At 35.4% G+C, this 14,557-nt stretch overlaps 1 protein-coding gene across 5 annotated transcripts in view; it reads left to right on the forward strand.

Annotated features, from left to right (window-relative positions):
* STXBP5 (syntaxin binding protein 5) overlaps positions 1-14,557 on the forward strand; it is a 197,290-nt gene that overhangs the window by 105,384 nt on the left and 77,349 nt on the right. For all 5 annotated transcript variants that reach the window (XR_005241596.2, XM_038002284.2, XM_038002282.2 and 2 more), the window contains 2 exons: positions 12,369-12,523; positions 13,742-13,814. Coding sequence is in view for 4 of the 5 variants with exons in the window: in XM_038002284.2 (XP_037858212.1) it covers positions 12,369-12,523; positions 13,742-13,814 (228 nt within the window). In the remaining variant the exon portion in view is untranslated. The remainder of the gene's footprint in view (positions 1-12,368; positions 12,524-13,741; positions 13,815-14,557) is intronic.

Here is a 14,557-nt window from a genome sequence, read left to right on the forward strand (position 1 = left end):
TAGCATGAGGATATAAGTATTATAAATATATATGCATTGAACACTAAAGCACACAAATTATTACTACATCTAAAAGGAGAGATAAACTGCAATACATAAGCAGTAGAGGAATTCAACACCCTACTTTGTGCAATAGACACATCATCCAGGGAGAAATTCAACAAAGAAACAATGGATTTAAATTGCAGTGTAGACCAAGTGGATCTAACTTACATTTACAGAATATTCCATCCAATAGCTGCAGAATGCACATTCTTCTCAACTGTGCATGGAACATTCTTGAGGAGAGATCATATATTAGGCCAAGAGCAAGTATTAACACATGTGAGAAGATAAAGATCGTGGCTTTTTTGGCCACAGTGGTATAAAACTATAAATGAATAACAAGAGAAACTTTGGAAACTAAAAATACATGGACATTACACATCATGATCTGAATAGCCAATGAGTCAATAAAGACATTGAAAATGGAAAATAAATGATTCTTGAGACAAAATGGGAAAACAATATACTGAGGCCTGTGGAATACAGCAAAAGCAGTCTTAAGAGGAAAATTTATGGCAATAAATATCAGAAAAGTAGAATAATCTCAAATAGACAACCTAACATTGCACCTCAAGGAACAAGAAAAAAGTGAACAAACCCAAAATTGGTAGGAAGAAAGAAATAATAATGATCAGAGCAGAAATATACAAAATAGAGACTAAATAAAAATACAAAGTAGCAATGAAACAGTTTGTACAAAATAGAGACTAAATAAAAATACCAAATATCAATGAAACACTGTTTTTTGAAAAGTTAAACAAAATCAAGCCTTTAGTAAGATTAAGAAAAAAAGAGAGATGACTCAAATTAATAAATTCAGAGATGAAAAAGGAAATATTACAACCAGTACAAAATAGAGACTAAATAAAAATACAAAGTAGCAATGAAAACACAGTGTGTACAAAATAGAGACTAAATAAAAATACCAAATGTCAATGAAACAGTTTGTTTTTTAAAAAGTTAAACAAAATCAAGCCTTTAGTAAGATTAATGAAAAAGAGAGATTACTCTAATTAATAAATTCAGAGATGAAAAAGGAAGTATTACAACCAGTACAATAGAAACGATCACAAGAGACTATGATGAATAATTATATGCCAACAAATTGAGTAATCTAAACAAAAGTGTATAAAGTTCTGGGCACATAGAGCCTACCAAGATTGACTTAGGAAGAAATGGAAAATTTCAACAGACCAATAACGAGGGAATTGAATCAGTAATAAAAGTAGTCTCCCAGTAAAGAAAAGCCCAGACCCGGACAGTTTCAGTGCTGAGTTTTACTAAACATACAAAGAAGAATATCAGTCCACCTAAAACTGTTTCAAAAACTTGAAGAGATGGGAATTCTTCCAAACTCATTATATGAAACCAGCATTATTCCCATACCAATAATTCCTGAAACTATTCTAAAAAATTGAAGAGAATTCACCCCAACTCATTCTGTGAGGCCAGCATCACCCTGATACCAAAACCCAGTAACACACAACAAGAAAATAAAACTATCAACAGTACCTCCTCTGATGAACATAGATGCAAAAGTTTTTAACAAAGTACTAGCAAACTGATTTAAACAGTACATTAAAAAGATCATGTACCACAATCAAGTGGGATTCATCCTAGGGAATTTCTTGTGCACTTTCACCAGTTCTATCCCATATAGTACTGGAAGTCTTAGCCAGAGCAATTAAGCAAGACAAACACATCCAGATTGGAAAGGAGACAGTCAAATTATCCCTCTCTGCAAACAGAATGACATTTTGTATGTATAGAAAATCCTAAAGACTCAACTGAAAAACTTAAAACTAATAAATGAATTTAGTAAAGTTGCAGGATAGAAAATGTACAATAGTCAGTAACATTTCTATATGCTAATAGTGAACTAACTGAAAAAGAAGTCAAGAAAACAATCTCATTTACAATAGCTACTGAAAAAAAAAAGATAGGATTAAATTTAACAAAGGAGGTAAAAGATCTCTGCACTGAAAACTATAAAACATTGAGGAAAGAAATTGAAGAGCACAAATGGAAGTGCACCTCTTTTTCATGGATTGGAAGAATTAATATTGTTAAAATGTCCATACTACCCAAAGTGAGCTACAGATTCCATGTATTTCCTTTCAAAAACCAATGACATCGTTGGCAAAAATAGAAAAGTTTCTAAAATATATATGAAACCACAAAAAAATTTAAATAGTGAAAGTAGTATTTATCCAAACAAGTAAACACAAAACCCAGTGCTGAAGACATCACATTACCAGACTTCAAAATATACTACAAAACTGTAGTAATCAAAACAGCATGATATTGGCATAAAAAGAGATGCATAGACCAATGGAGTAGAATAGTGAGCCCAGAAATAAATCTGTGTATCTATAGCCAGCTGATTTCCAACAAAGATATGAACAACAAAATTTGGAAGGACATTCTTTTCAATAAATATTGCTGGGAAAATAGGATATCCACATGCATAAGACTAAAACCACACCCCTATCTTTCACTATATACAAAAATCTGCTAAAAAATGTATTAAAGACTTAAATGTAAGACCTGAAAGTATGAAACTACTGGAAGAATACATGGGAAATGCTTCATGATATGGGACTGGGCAAATATTTTCTTGGGTAGAACCTCAAAAGTGTAGGCAACAAAAGCCAAAATAGAAAAATGGAATTACATCCAATTAAAAAGATTCTTCAGAGCAAAGGAAACAGTCAACCAAGTGAGGAGACCGTCTACAGAATGGGAGAAAATATTTGTAAACTGTACATCTAACTAAAGATTAATATACAGAATATATAAGGAACTCAGTTCAATAGCCAAAGGCAAAAAAAAGATCTGATTTAAAAATGGACAGAAAACCTTTAATAGACATTCCTCAAAAGAAGAAATACGAACGACCAACCAGGCATATGAAAAAATGTTTGACATCACTGAACATCAGGGAAATACAAATAATACCACAATGAGATATCACCTCACTCTGGTTAGAATGGCAGTTATCAAAGAAGACAAAACATGAAAGTGTTAGTATGTGAAGAAAAGGTAACCCATACATATAGTTGATGGAATGTAAATTAGTGCAGCCATTATGGAAAATCATAGGCGGTTCCCCAAAAAGTTAAAAATAGAATTACCATATGATCCAGCAATCTCATTACTTGATACATATCTAAAGGAAATGAAATCAGTATGTTGAAGCAATATCTGCACTCCCATGTTCCCTTTGTGATCTTGGCACTTGGTCTTACATCTGTTAAGAAAAAGTCCACAGGCATATTTGTATGTAATTTCATCTAATGAGTGAAGATCTCTTTGAGTCTATTGACTTTTACAATTTGAAGTGCCTCATCAGTTAACCTTACCCTTTTTCATGTTACTTTTGGTATGTCAGTCAAAAAGCGTTAACCTTAAATCATTGAGTTTTACTTTATCATTGTCTTCAGAAATAGTCATTCTACAACCGACCCCAGATTTGTCTATATAATCTTTATTCTCTCAAAACTAGAATATTTTCTCCCATTCTTAATCCCCAAATCTCTCACCTAACTATGATAAATTGCCATTCACTTTCTTGTTTTTAAGATAACTTTTGTTCTTTGTTTTTTGTTTTTTGGTTTTTTTGAGACGGAGTCTCGCTCTGTCACCCAGGCTGGAGTGCAGTGGCACGATCTCGGCTCACTGCAAGCTCCGTCTCCCGGGTTCATGCCATTCTCCTGCGTCAGCCTCCCGAGTAGCTGGAACTACAGGTGCCCCCCACCACGCCCAGCTAATTTTTTGTATTTTTAGTAGAGACTGGGTTTCACCATGTTAGCCGGGATGGTCTCGATCTCCTGACCTCATGATCGATCTGCCTGCCTCATCCTCCCACAGTGCTGGGATTACAGGGTGTGAGCCACCACACTCGGTGCTAAGATAACATTTTGACTTACATTTGCTTAGCACAATTCTGATGTCTTCTCCCTACACTGTATAATAAATTAGTGGATAATTCTACCTGTAGTAAGTAGTCAAATACGAGGAGCAATCAAGCCAGCTCACATGGTGAGATTACCACACTACTTTTTGTTCTTGTGACTTCAGACCTGCTATTGCTGTATTTTTAATCACTTTTCTGGGGAAAGGTGACTATTATAGCTTTGTGTTATAATCCCATATTGCCAGAAAATTACATCTACTAGATTGATAACTCTGCCTTTTGACGTTAGAACACCTCTTTTAGTAGCTGTGTAAGTATATGCTTAAGATTGAGCTTATCCATGACTCAATTTGAAGTGCTAAAATCCTTACCCCTTTATTTTTAAGCTCTTCCTTATATTTGTTTCTTAATTCATCACTGTTGAATTTAAATTGGTATTACATATATAATGAAGCCTACTGTTATATGCCTACTGTGAGCACCTACAGAATGGTTTCCTGCCAGCTCCGAACCCTTTAGAGTCAAAACTCCCAACACTGGTATTTTATCTTGAAACACACTAAAATAAACAAGTAGAAAAGAGGACTAGGAGATTCTGAACAGACACACTCATACAAAAAGAAAGCCAGCATAATACGCTCTGAGGCTAAGATAGTTTGGTTTGATAGTTTGGGGCCACAGAATGATTGATGAGAATGATAACAGAAGGAAGGCCAGGAGATATATTGTAGGAAGGATTAATTTGTAAGAATACCTTATTAGCATCATTTCAAACACAAGCCAGGATTTAGGGACATTAAAAGAAAGAAAAACAAGGCCGGGCATGGTGCCTCATGCCTGTAATCCCAGCACTTTAGGAGGCCTAGATGGGTGGATCACGAGGTCAGGAGTTCGTGACCAGCCTGGCCAGTATGGTGAAACCCATCTCTACTAAAAATGTAGAAATTAGCCAAGCATGGTGGCATGTACCTGTAATCCCAGCTACACAGGAGGCTGAGGCAGGAGAATTGCTTAAACCCTGGAGGCAGAGGTTGCAGTGAGCCAAGATGGCACCATTGCACTCCAGCCTAGGTGACAGAGTGAGTCTCAAAAAAAAAAAAAAAAAAAAAAAAAAAGACAAATTGGTGGATCCACAAGGGAAAATGCATATTGGCGTATAACATGTATTTGGTGAGATACAGGTATCAATTATTTATCTTTATTGATTTTTATAGTCAGGTTTTTTACATAGTAAATAAAAATATAGGAGTGAGTATGCTTTCTTTTTTGATGTCATAGATAATACAGTAGTGACAATCTTTCGTTGAATTATTTCATTATAATGAATTTCCCGTGGTGAAATTTTGAAGGAAAGAGGTTTTCTATGGCTTTTGACAAATTACCGTATTGCTTTTCAGTAGTATCTGTGTATACTTTAAAGAAGTGAGTATAAAATATACCAATTTCATAAATAATCTGATCAGTATAGGATGATTTTTGTTTTATTTTGTCAATTTAATACTGATACAGTTTGACTGTGTCCTTACCCGCATCTCATCTTGAGTTGTAGTTCCCTTAATCCCCATGTGTAGTGGGAGGGATCTGGTGGGAGGTAATTGAATCATGAGGGTGGTTTCCCCCATGCTATTCTTTGATAGTGAGTAAGTTCTCACAAGATCTGATAGTTTTATAAGAGGCTTCCCTCTTTGCTCAGCTCTCTGCCATGCGAAGAAGGACATATTTGCTGCTCCTTCCACCATGATGGTAAGTTCCCTGAGGCCTCCCCAGCCATGCTGAACTGCGAATCAATTAAACCTCTTTTCTTTGTAAATTACTTAGTCTCAGATATGTCTTTATTAGCAGCATAAGAACTAACTAATACAGTAAATTGGCACCAGAAGTGGGGCGCTGCTGAAAAGATATCCAAAAATGTGGAAGTGACTATGGAACTGGGTAACATACAGAAGTTGGAACAGTTTGGAGGGCTCAGAAGAAGACAGAATTGTGGGAGAGTTTGCAACTTCCTAGATACTTGAAGGACCCAGAAGACCAAAATATATGGGAAAGTTTTGAACTTCCTAGAGACTTGCTGAATGGGTTTGACCAAAATACTGATAATGATACAGACAATGACGTCCAGGCTGAGGTGGTCTCAGATGGAGCTGAGGCACTTGTTGGAAACTGGATCTATGGTGAGTCTTACTATACTTTAGCAAAGAGACTGGTGGCTTTTTGCCCCTGTCCTAGAAATCTTTGGAACTTTGAATTTGAGAGAAATTATTTGGGGTATCTGGTGGAAGAAATTTCTAAGTGACGAAGTGTTCAAGAGGAAGCAGAGCATAAAAGTTTGGAAACTTTGCAGCCTGATGATGCACTAGAAAAGAAAAGCACATTTTCTGGGAAGAAATTCAAGCCTGTTGCAGAAATTTGCATAAGTAACGAGGAGCTGAATGTTAATCAACAAGACAATGGGGTAAATGCCTCCGGGGCATGGCAGAAACCTTCACAGCAGTCCCTTCCATCACAGGCCCAGAGGCCTAGGAGGTAAAAATGTTTTTGAGGGCCAGGTCCAGAGTCTTGCTGCTTTGTGCAGTCTCTGGACTTGGTGCCCTGTGTCCCAGCCATGGCTAAAAGGGGCCAACGTAGAGCTCAGGCCATTCCTTCAGAGGGTGCAAGCCCCAAGCCTTGGCAACTTACGTGTGGTGTTGGGTCTGCATATACTCAAAAGTCAAGAATTGAGGTTTGGGAAGCTTCACCTAGATTTCAGAGGGTGTCTGGAAATGCATGGATGTCCAGGCAAAAGTTTGCTGCAGGGGTGGAAGCCTTGTGGAGAATCTCTACTAGGGCAGTGTGGAGGGAAATATGGAATCAGAGCCCCTACACAGAGTCCCCACTGGAACACTACCTAGTAGAGCTGTGAGAAGAGGGCCACCATCCTCCAGACCCCAGAATGGTAGATCCACTGACAGCTTGCACCATGTGCCTGGACAAGCTGCAGACACTCAATGCCAACCCGTGAAAGCAACCAGGAGGGGTCTGTACCCTACAAGCCACAGGGGCAGAGCTGTCAAGACCATGGGAACCCACCTCTTGCATCAGCGTGACCTGGATGTGAGACATGAAGTCAAAGGAGATCATTTTGGAAATTTAAGGTTTAATGATGGCCTTTTTGGATTTTGGATTTGCATGGGGCCTGTAACCCCTTAATTTTAGCCAATTTCTCCCATTTGGAATGAGTGTTATTTACCCAATGCCTGTATTCCCTGTAGCTAGAGTTATGTGGTTTCGTATTGAATCCAGAGTTTGAGGGGGTATGAGGCTTGGGTTGAGATCCTCTGTAACATCCTCACGTTCCGCTGACAAACCCACAGTGATAGACTAAGTCGAGTAATAGTATTAGAAGTCTCAACTTGTGTGCTAGGCTAGTGTTGCTCAAATTATGGCTGTAAAGAGTTTCTGTGTGCTAAATTATCTGAGATAAGATAAGTACAGAAATCAAGACTGAATATAGAAACTTGAATTGCACTTGACATTGTTGCAGCATTTACATGCACATTCACAGTTGGTGTTTGTTTTACAAAAGCAGAGCTTTTCAACAAATTAAAAAAAAAAAAATTTAAATACTTCTTGACCACAGTTTGGAAAGCAGTGTTTGAGACAACATGTATTTAGACAAGTGTTTCAAATTCATCTTCTGATATTTTCAATTTTATTTCTTTTTTCCTCCCAGCCCTTCTATTAAAGAGATTTTTGAAAATTTTATTTTGGATTATTTCACTTTGACTTGATAGATTTAAAAACTTAGTAGAAAAAAAATTATTAATTTTTTTTAGTGTCCTTCACAAGTTTGGTTTTTACTCTAACAGTTTATGCATATGAGCCTATTTTAATTGACATATAATCTGCAAAATAAATCTGAACTTTTAATTTTTATTTTGTGTGAAAAATAATTGAATACCAAATAGGAGAGTGTGAATTTCTATTAGACTTTTCAAATTAGGTATTAATAGTTTATATTTGAAATTTGAGTTAAGAATTTTAGGAATTTGATATAGGGTCGTATAAAGTCAATAATTATTCATTCAGTAAATACATATGTCTCTGGACTTTCTGCTAAGCACTAGGAATAGAGTGGTAAAATTTAGGTATTAGTTACTAGGTAGCTCTCAAGAGCTAAGGTACAATTCTGCTTACCAAATATATAGTTATTAAGTGTTCCCTCTAAAATGGAATTGTACATTTCCATTTGAAAAAAATAGTTGAGGGTTTGGTAAAATCAGTAATGCAGACAATTAGTAATGTAGACAATGTCATATGAGATTGACTATTTAGAGCTTAAATCCCAATTTTTTAAATACATGGAGATACTGAATAATATAGGTACTAATTATGCAGAACAATTATTAAAATAGCACAGCAATTAAATTTCACCCTCCTGTAGGTATATTCCCCAAATCTGGCCATGTATGGGAAGCATATGAAATGCTGGGCCCCATGCTCCAGCATTTCCAATCCATTAAGTCTGGTGAGGCAGTGATCAGCTCAGCTGTAGGGTTAGTGGTATTTTAAATATTTCTTTGACAAACACCTTGTCAAAGAACCTAGCTGCAGTTTTGGGGATGTAGAGCTAAAACATGCAGAGGGAAAGCAGATAAGCAGTGACAGTGAAGTGTGGTAATGCTGAGGAGAGGTATGCAGAAGGTAGCTAGGAACATGGAGGGGGCCCCCAACTCTGTCAGGGTGGGTGGGCTGGGAAAGGTTTCTGTGAGGAGATGATGATTGGAATGAGTTTTGCAGGAGGAACAGGAACTGACTAAACAGAAAATGAGGGAAAATACATCGTGTCAATGAACAACTCAACTGAATGCTATCACACAAAAGTAATTGTGGAGATGAAAAGGAGGAGACAGATTCTAGAGATCCTAATGGAGTAAACAGGATGTGTCTGCATGATTTAGAGTCCTTTCACCCATTGTCATGTCCTGGCTTGCTCACTGTCCTGCAGCCCCACTGGCCTGTTCGTTCCTCAGGTACACCCAGCTAGTTTCTGACCTCTGGTCTTTGCGGTGGCAATTCCTGCTGACTAGAGTGGACCTCCTTCTTCCACAAACTCAGTTCTTTGAATGGCTGGCTCTTTTTGATGTAGGTCCCAGCCCAATTGCCATCCCTTCTGGGATCTGTCCTCATCGTGCTATCTCACTGTCGCTCCTGTGGCCCTGCCCTCACAGTCAGCCCACCACTGAGCCTTGTGTTGGTCTTCATAGTATTATAATACCTATCACAGTGTGTTGTCTGCCTAGACTAGACGTAGGAGCACTGCTTTATTCCCTGGAACACAGGTGCTCAAAAATACTTGAGTGAATGAATATGTAGTATTATGGAACTGAGTTTAACAAATTAGTTATACAAATGGCTTTTTGGATAGAAGTGGCACTTTTAAGTGAAGAAGGCATCATATGGAAACATAGCTTCAGCGAAACCTATTGTTAAGGCAGGCCTGGGAAGGTAATCATTGGCAGAAAGCATGTATACTCCATCAAGTGTCTAGTTTCTTAAAAAATCTAATCAAACTGTAAGGCTTCCAAACTGACGTCTTTCTAACCTGGCCGTCTTCCAAAGTGAGAAGAGTCTTGGTTAACACCCAATATCATTAAAAGGGATTCTACCAAATTCTACTTAAAGTAATAGAATAAAAACTATTATCTCTAGACTTTCTTATCATAAGGCTTACCTTTTTATTTTAAAAGAAAATAAAATATTCTTCACCTTTGTAATTCATGTTACCTAGAAATAGTTAAATCCCTAGAACTTTTAATAAAATTCCAAATGCTTAAAAAAACTTTGAATTTTCATAACTTTTGCTGTGTAGTGCTAAAATATTGAACTTTATTTTATCACTGTATTTATGACTAATTTTTTAAGATGGTTATTAATATTTACTCTTCAAGTGTGAGGCATTACAACGAAAAAACATATAACCTATGAAGGTTTACGGTTTGGATGGTTCTTGCCTGGCAATCAGACAATTTTAAAGAGACAGCACATAAAATAGCACAAGTAAAATAGATTTGGCAAATGTTTATTATTATGAAAAAGAAAATTACCTTGGTGACAGGTCACTTGGCCTTTCTTTCAAACTGTTTCTCTTTTTGTTAATATAAGTTTAGAAAATAAGTACAGGCAGCTTACAAAGCCACGGAAGAAGGACTTACTTGCCTTCTGAGGATAAATCTACCTAGCTACCATAGTGTGAAGATTGTATAAACTGGTCACCTACCCAGGTCCCTGGGTGCTTTGTGGACATTTTATTATGTAATGTATGCTATAATCTCTCTTCATTGTTCTGACATTAATAACACAGTTTAAAAAATAGGTTATGTTTGAAAGTACACATACCAGCCATTCTTGAAATACTACATTTAGAATACCCGGCTCAAGTCTTGCACTCTAAAAATTCAACGTGTATAAGTTCCCCTTTGATCCCTTTATCCCTGTCCTTGGATTATTTTAATTCAGTTGTATGTTGCATCTCAAGTATACAAGAGAGAAGATGTATTCTGTTTATTTGTTATATGTGATAAAAAGTGAAAGAAAATTAAATAGTTTCCTGAGCATGGTCATAATAATCACAGTATGCTGAGAGGTTGAAACACTGAATGTATGAATATGGTTGTATTTAGGATAGCATTTTAAGCTCCCTAACTGCAATTTAGCTAGAGAAACATTACCCAAATCAATTAGTGCTAAAAAATAAACGATAGTAAGGTAGCAAATGAGTAGTGCAAGACACATTTCTACTCATTCATTCCTTTGAAACAATATTTAATTACTACCTACTATATGGCAGGTACTGTTCCAGGCACTGTTGTGGATACAGCAATGAACAAAACACACAAAACCACTGCCCTCGTGAAGCATACGTTTTAATGAGAAAAACAGCAAAATAAATAAATTTGTGTAGTGATAATTGCTATGGAAAAAATAAAGCAAGGAAGGATATGTAAGAGTGTAGTTTTATAAAAGTATTATGTACACAAGCACATACATATATTGCATTGATATTTATATTTACTTATAATTTACATACCCATATGATTACCAGTCTAATTAAATTTAGTGAAGCTGATTTACTCTTGTTTTAGGTAAAAATAAATATAATTTAGTGGTTTTAATGGGTGTTTTTCCCACACACCATGAAGGGAAATTTTCACAATGGATGATAATGACAATTTGATGATATAATAATAATGGATAACTTACTAAGGATGTGCTGAGCCAGGCACTGCCCAATTTAAGAATTATCTGAGATTAGATACTTATCACTACATATCCATTTTATACATGTAGAAGCTAGGAACAGATAGGGTGAGCAATGTGCCTAAGATCATACAGAAATTGAGCCAGAGCTAAGATTTAAATGCAGGTGATTTAGTTCCAGAACTAGCACTTTTAACCATTAGATATTATTACATACGGCTTATAGAAGATGTGAAGACTAAAAATTCTATAGATGGAAAAGAAGGAAGTAACATCATGAATAATGGGTGAGGAGGAAGATAGATACACTGGCCTTAGATTAAGCATTTAAAAACTAAGAAATCATAAATGGAGATACTTAAGAAAATAATATACAGAAAATTTAATTCATCTGTATAATGTACCATAAATAACTTCACCAATAAATGGAAAGACAAGTCAAATGCGTGGAAATACACTCAGACCATAATATATGAAAAAAAATAAGCATATATTAATAGTTTTTTAAAATGAGTCTAGAGAAATAATTTAGGTTTAATAATGACTAATAAGGAGAATGGGAAAATAGTTATAACAGTTATTGGGCTAATTACAATTATCAGGCTGGCAACTGATAAATGTGTGTATGGGAGCTATGGTTTGAGAATGCATCAGCCAAGGTTCTGGAAGAAATTAAGGCATACAGGAAATGATTTGAGTGACTTCACAGTTCTCTCAAAAGTGATTTGTATTGAGTACAATTCTTGATGCGTTCTTGAGAATTTAATCCATTACATACAATGGATGCCTCAAGGCATTAAGATTCTCTGTTGGAACTTCTATTGAGAAGGCCTGGTTAGGATTGGAAGTCAAAGCAATACATTTAAGAGACTTTAATCAGCAGAAACCCAGAGAGAATTTTATGAAAATTTTACTTAGGAGATAAAGTTTTAGGGAGGTATAAAAGTTAAATGTAGTCAATGTTTATTTTTATTGTAGGTTAATTTTCAGTAATTCACTTGGGTCTTACCTAATCCCATTAAAAATTCCACATGAGATAATTCAATTATAGGATGTGTAAAAATGTTAAAATTTAAGATTTTCTTATTTCACTAAATTGAAAAATTACGATGTAGCAAGAAAATTATCTTTACTATGCCATTAATAATCTTAATATGTATTTTATTTCCAGGGAGCCTTTTATTATTTTATCAGGAGGTTTGTCATATGATACTGTAGGAAGAAGACCTTGCTTAACAGTGATGCATGGGAAAAGCACTGCTGTGCTAGAAATGGACTATTCAATTGTGGATTTTCTAACGTTATGTGAAACACCATACCCAAATGGTAAGCTTTGCAACTTTAGAGCTCATTCTCTATAGAGAACTGATATTTAAAAAAAAAAAAAAAAAACCTATGTTGTTTAGATAAAACTACTCATCCTATTGTGCTAATTCTTCTGGAGAAGAGCTACTGCATTCATAATCTACAAATTTTATTTCAGAAGTTTGTTTAATAAACTTAATCTGTTTTGGAGAATAAAAAAACACTATTCATATTAAAAAACATTTTAAAATTCTGTTAAGATAGTAATGCATTAGTAAGGATTCTCCATAGAAGCAGACACTAATAGGAGAGAGACTGATTGATCAATTGATTGATTGATTGATTGATTTTAAGAAATTGGCTCACACTATTGTGGGAACTGGCTAGTCTGAAACCTGTAGAGCAGGCTAGCAGGCTGGAAATTCAGGAAAGTATTCATGTTGCAGTCTTGAGTCTGAAATCTATAGAATGAAATTTCAGACATGGTTTCTATGTTGCAATCTTGAGGCACAACTGCCTTTTTTTCAGGAAACCTCAATTTGTGCTTTTAAGACCTTAATCTGACTGGATGAGGCCTATTCGTTCAGAGGGTAATTTGCTTGACTCAGAATCTACTGATTTAAATGCTAATCACAGCTAATTATATAAATATGTATATTTTTTTTTCACAGCAATATCTAGACTGGTATTTGACTAAACAGCTGGGGGCACCATATTATATACAAGTTGACACATAAAATTAACCATCACAGCTAGCGCATATAATTCAAGAAGAATTTAAATCTGGACCTTTTTTTACTTCAGTTGAAAGTCATTGAGGTGTAAAGATGTAATGTATTTTGCAGTTCACAGGCATATATGAAACGTCCAAGAAAGATATTATAGCATTATAGTAGAACTCTTTTGGGTTCCTATGATTAAATAATGATATTTGTTCTTATGTGTATTCAGATTTACATTTTAGTTTTGTTGTCCATGTCCAGCTTTGAAATTTGCAATGCCATAGAAATTTCTATCTTACTCATTTTTACAAAAGTAAAATAATTTTGAAAGGGTCATTAAATAGATTATCTCATAAAACTTACTAGTCTTAAATAACATACATGAAGTATCATAGGATCAGAATGTTAAATACTCAAGAGAATGAAACTAAATAAAATCAAGCAAGAAATATTTATCTAATTTGCTGTCCACTGGCATTTTTAAAACTATAATTCATGCATTGTTGTCCAATTCCAGATTTTCAAGAACCATATGCTGTGGTTGTTCTTCTAGAAAAGGATTTAGTACTTATAGACCTTGCACAAAATGGGTAAGAAACAAAATTTGGTGAGCGATTCTATCAGTATGTGGTTGAAAAAAGACGCTTTTTATCATAGCATTAGCTATATCATTTCTTTGAAAACTCTACATTTATATCCATAACCTTGACCTCTTGAGAGCTCCAAACTCATATGTGTACTTACTCAAATTTCTCCATTTTGTTGAATCTCATAAAATTTTCATTTTTAGGTAAAAATTTGTTGTATTTCTGAAATTTCATGTGATTCAACCTGACACTTAAGATATCCTAGGGCCACACAAAATCAGCCTGTCAAAATTAATCCCATCACTATTTACCTCCAAAATAAGCTATTTTAGTCTTTCTACCTCTCTCACTCTACTCACTCTCAATTGCAATGTTTTTGCATGCTTTTGCCAGATTGATTTTACACACAGCTCCAATCTTGTACTATCCTCTTCAAACCATGGTTCAGTATTGTTTTTTGATTTAAAAACACCTGCTACTGCAAACGTTATGAATTGAGGGTTTCTTTCCAACCTGATCTCCCACTGACTTCTCACAAGTGTCTTATTCCTTAGGAAGACAGAACTATGTGTTCAACAGACATCACATTTCCATGTCTTCTTCTGTGTAATTCCCAATACCTGAAACACTCTAGTTGTTTCACTGCCATTAAAAATCGACATAACTTTCAGAGTCAACCTTCTTATCTTTTTCAGGCTTTTCCTATGCTCTGTTTACCAGATGTATTATATCTGGTCCGTAACTTC

The sequence above is a fragment of the Chlorocebus sabaeus genome, chromosome 13 (assembly GCF_047675955.1).
Source record: "Chlorocebus sabaeus isolate Y175 chromosome 13, mChlSab1.0.hap1, whole genome shotgun sequence".
NCBI classification, from domain to species: Eukaryota; Metazoa; Chordata; class Mammalia; order Primates; family Cercopithecidae; genus Chlorocebus; species Chlorocebus sabaeus.